General features: G+C 40.7%; 2 protein-coding genes across 2 annotated transcripts in view; one reads left to right on the plus strand and one right to left on the minus strand.

The window, feature by feature from the left end:
- LOC106525054 (ADP-ribosylation factor 2) overlaps positions 1–258 on the minus strand; it is a 2,846-nt gene extending 2,588 nt beyond the window's left edge. Inside the window, exon 1 of the mRNA XM_014019161.1 lies at positions 15–258. Coding sequence (XP_013874615.1) covers positions 15–81 — 67 coding nt within the window. The 5' untranslated portion in view covers positions 82–258. The remainder of the gene's footprint in view (positions 1–14) is intronic.
- A 796-nt stretch (positions 259–1,054) lies between these two features.
- Positions 1,055–2,887, plus strand: part of LOC106525075 (gastrula zinc finger protein XlCGF8.2DB) — a 4,424-nt gene continuing 2,591 nt past the window's right edge. The window contains exon 1 of the mRNA XM_014019187.1: positions 1,055–1,102. Within this exon, the coding sequence (XP_013874641.1) occupies positions 1,055–1,102 (48 nt within the window). The remainder of the gene's footprint in view (positions 1,103–2,887) is intronic.

Consider the following 2,887-nt stretch of genomic DNA (forward strand, 5'->3'; position numbering starts at 1 on the left):
AATAATAATCTGACCCATTAGGATCCTGACGGGAGTCTTGGAGGTGAACCTGGAGAAAAGCTGGGAGATGATGACGCCCATGTTGTCGGTTCAGGCAGGAGCCTCGGCTGGAAGGTTTCCCCGGGAGCAGCGTCCGTGTCTCGGTGTGTCCGTGTCTGTTTCTGGGTGTCTCCGTGTCCGTGTTTTATAGCCCCACGGCGGGCTGTTTGAGTCCGTGTCCTCCGCGCTGTCATCACGGCCYCTGTCAGCTCCGTACACGGTGGAAGTTAAAACGAAAACACAAACCTGATCACACCGGAAACCACCGAGAACGTCACTTCCGCCCAGCGTCGTTCTAAATAACATTTATTTGTTTTTGTTTTGTTTTTTAGTTGCAGTGGTGGACACACAGTTCCCCTAAAGCACTAATAGGCAGAGTTATAAAGTAACTATGTACAAATACTTTGTTACTTAAGTAGAATTTTGTGGTATCTGTACTTTACTTGAGTATTTATTTTTCAGTCTACTTTTTACTTCTACTTCTTACATTTTTCACAGTTATCTGTACTTTCTACTCCTTATATATGTTTTAAAAAGGTAAGAAGTAGAAAGTCTTACTTTTTTTCATTTAGCTTGTTTTCATTGCAGCTTGTTATTGTAAAATAAATACTATCCATATAAACTGAGCCTCCTAGATAGAGTGAATTTAATTGTGGTTGAATGAGAAGTATAAATATATAAAACTCTGATACCGTATTAGTTTGTACACAGATCATGTCACACTCCAGCAGGACATAATCATTAAAATAAAAGGACTGCACTTAAGAAGTATTTGTAGTTTGAGCAGCCTTGATATTTCTATTTTCATTGTATTGTTTTCTGTTTTAATTGAACTCATGTGCCATAGTGTTCGTGTTTTTGTTATTGTTCATTATTTAGTTAAATATGTCTGCTCAATGTTTCGATCTATATTCAGTTGTACAAAAGCCTGTAAGTTTTGTATGTAATAAAAAAACTGTACATCTTTTAGCGCATGCGCAAAGTGGTCCACACTCCAGTCCAGTAGGTGGCGGTAATGCGCCTGATAGTTGTTCACCAACCGCCATTAAAAGAAGAAGAAGAAGTGAGTTGACGGGACAGATCTTTCTTCCCGAATAGTTCGGACTGTGTAACAAGACGAACGGAGCAAATATCCAAACCAAATCTTCATTGAGGTGTAGAAAGTGGGAACAGTGGGTCAGACTGGATGAACCTGTGGAGAAAAGGTTTCCAAGAAGAACTGGAGCGTTGGAGAGGAAATGAGCTCAGGTTTGTGTTTTGTTTATAGTTAGGACAAGATGGCGACTGAAGCAGACGCACGTTTCAGCAGCTGAGCAGCTCGTCGGATTTCCATGCTTTATTTTCAAGTTTGAACTTAATACGATGCACTAAAATACKTTTAAATAGCGTGTAAACATGATCACTATCTGTGACGTCACGGAGAAGCAAAGATGGTCTCTGAAGAGGTCAATGGCTGCGTCTCAATTCATAAGCTGGGTACTGATGAGGACCCAGCCAGCTGGGCCGGTGTTCCGACAGAATAGCATACCCACCAGAATAGCATACCCATCAGAATAGCATACCCACCAGAACAGCATACCCACCAGAATAGCATACCCACCAGAATAGCATACCCTCAAGCAATACGCATGCGCTGCAACAAAATCCACATCATTGCGCGTGTGTCAAATCCCCATCATTTCATCACCTCCAACTACAAGCGGTAAGTTTTCTATATTTATTTTTTATTAAGTGGAGAGTGAGGCATAAAGCATCTAAGGTTAACTTTAAAAAAAGTGACCTGGGTTAAAATATATAAAATGTGTTTTATATACAACAAATAGGCTTAGCTGTAGAACGTATGTTSTTCTGATAAAGTAACTTAAACTGACAGAGGTATATGCCACTTCGACAGAACACCGGGTGTGCTGCTGAAAACTGCAGCAAAATGAGACAGTTGCTGCGCTCCATTAGTCCTGGGAAGTGGTAATTTCCCTGTTCCCATTGGTAGATTTAAACTGGAACGCCCCCTCCAGCAGTAATGCTGCGTTCCAGTTGTATCGGAACTCGAAATTCTGAAGCCGGACTGACGTCATTTCCGAGCTGATAGCGTTCCAGTTTCAAACATCGGAAAAAGCGTTTCTATTATTTTGGTCTGCAACAATAAAACATACAATAATAGTGCTCTGCAAGGTATTTTGTAGGGCTGTGTATTGGCAAGAATTTGGCGATACGACACATATCATGACAGACGGGTCATGATACGATATATCCCGATATATTGCGATACTGTAAGCAAGGTGATATATTGCAATTTTTTTTTTTGGTCCAAAAATTCTATTAAATAAAAACCTCATACTGGAAAAAAAATGAAATACCAAAATTCATTGGGTGTGTCCAAAACGGCAGGCCGCGTCCTCCGAAGGACCCAGCCCACCCCGTCGAGGTGGGCCGGGTCCTTAGTAGACCAGAAGAAAGTCGCTGTGGATTTGGACGGTCTAGCCTTCGGCTTTCATTCCCACTCTTACCCGGCGTAAGTGTGGTCACCTTGCAACCATGTTCACGCTTCAAGAACTAACAATGGAGGTCGAAGCTAGTTTTTTCTTCATCTTGATCCACATTTTTTTGAAGAACTGCAGCTACTACAGCAGTTTTATCAGCGATACCGCGATCGCAGACTTGTTTTATATTTCAGACTGACAAATAATCATGTCCAGATAAAGTAATTCTTATTTTACTGATAATCTAGTTTAGTTTACAAGCTACTTCCATCTATAATTTCAGTGGCTGAATGGCCGCTACAGGCCTACAACATGTACAACTTATTTATGATACACAAAAATAATACAAATACAGAATTATTATATAT

The sequence above is a fragment of the Austrofundulus limnaeus genome, unplaced genomic scaffold (genome assembly GCF_001266775.1).
Source record: "Austrofundulus limnaeus strain Quisiro unplaced genomic scaffold, Austrofundulus_limnaeus-1.0 Scaffold210, whole genome shotgun sequence".
Lineage (NCBI taxonomy): Eukaryota > Metazoa > Chordata > Actinopteri > Cyprinodontiformes > Rivulidae > Austrofundulus > Austrofundulus limnaeus.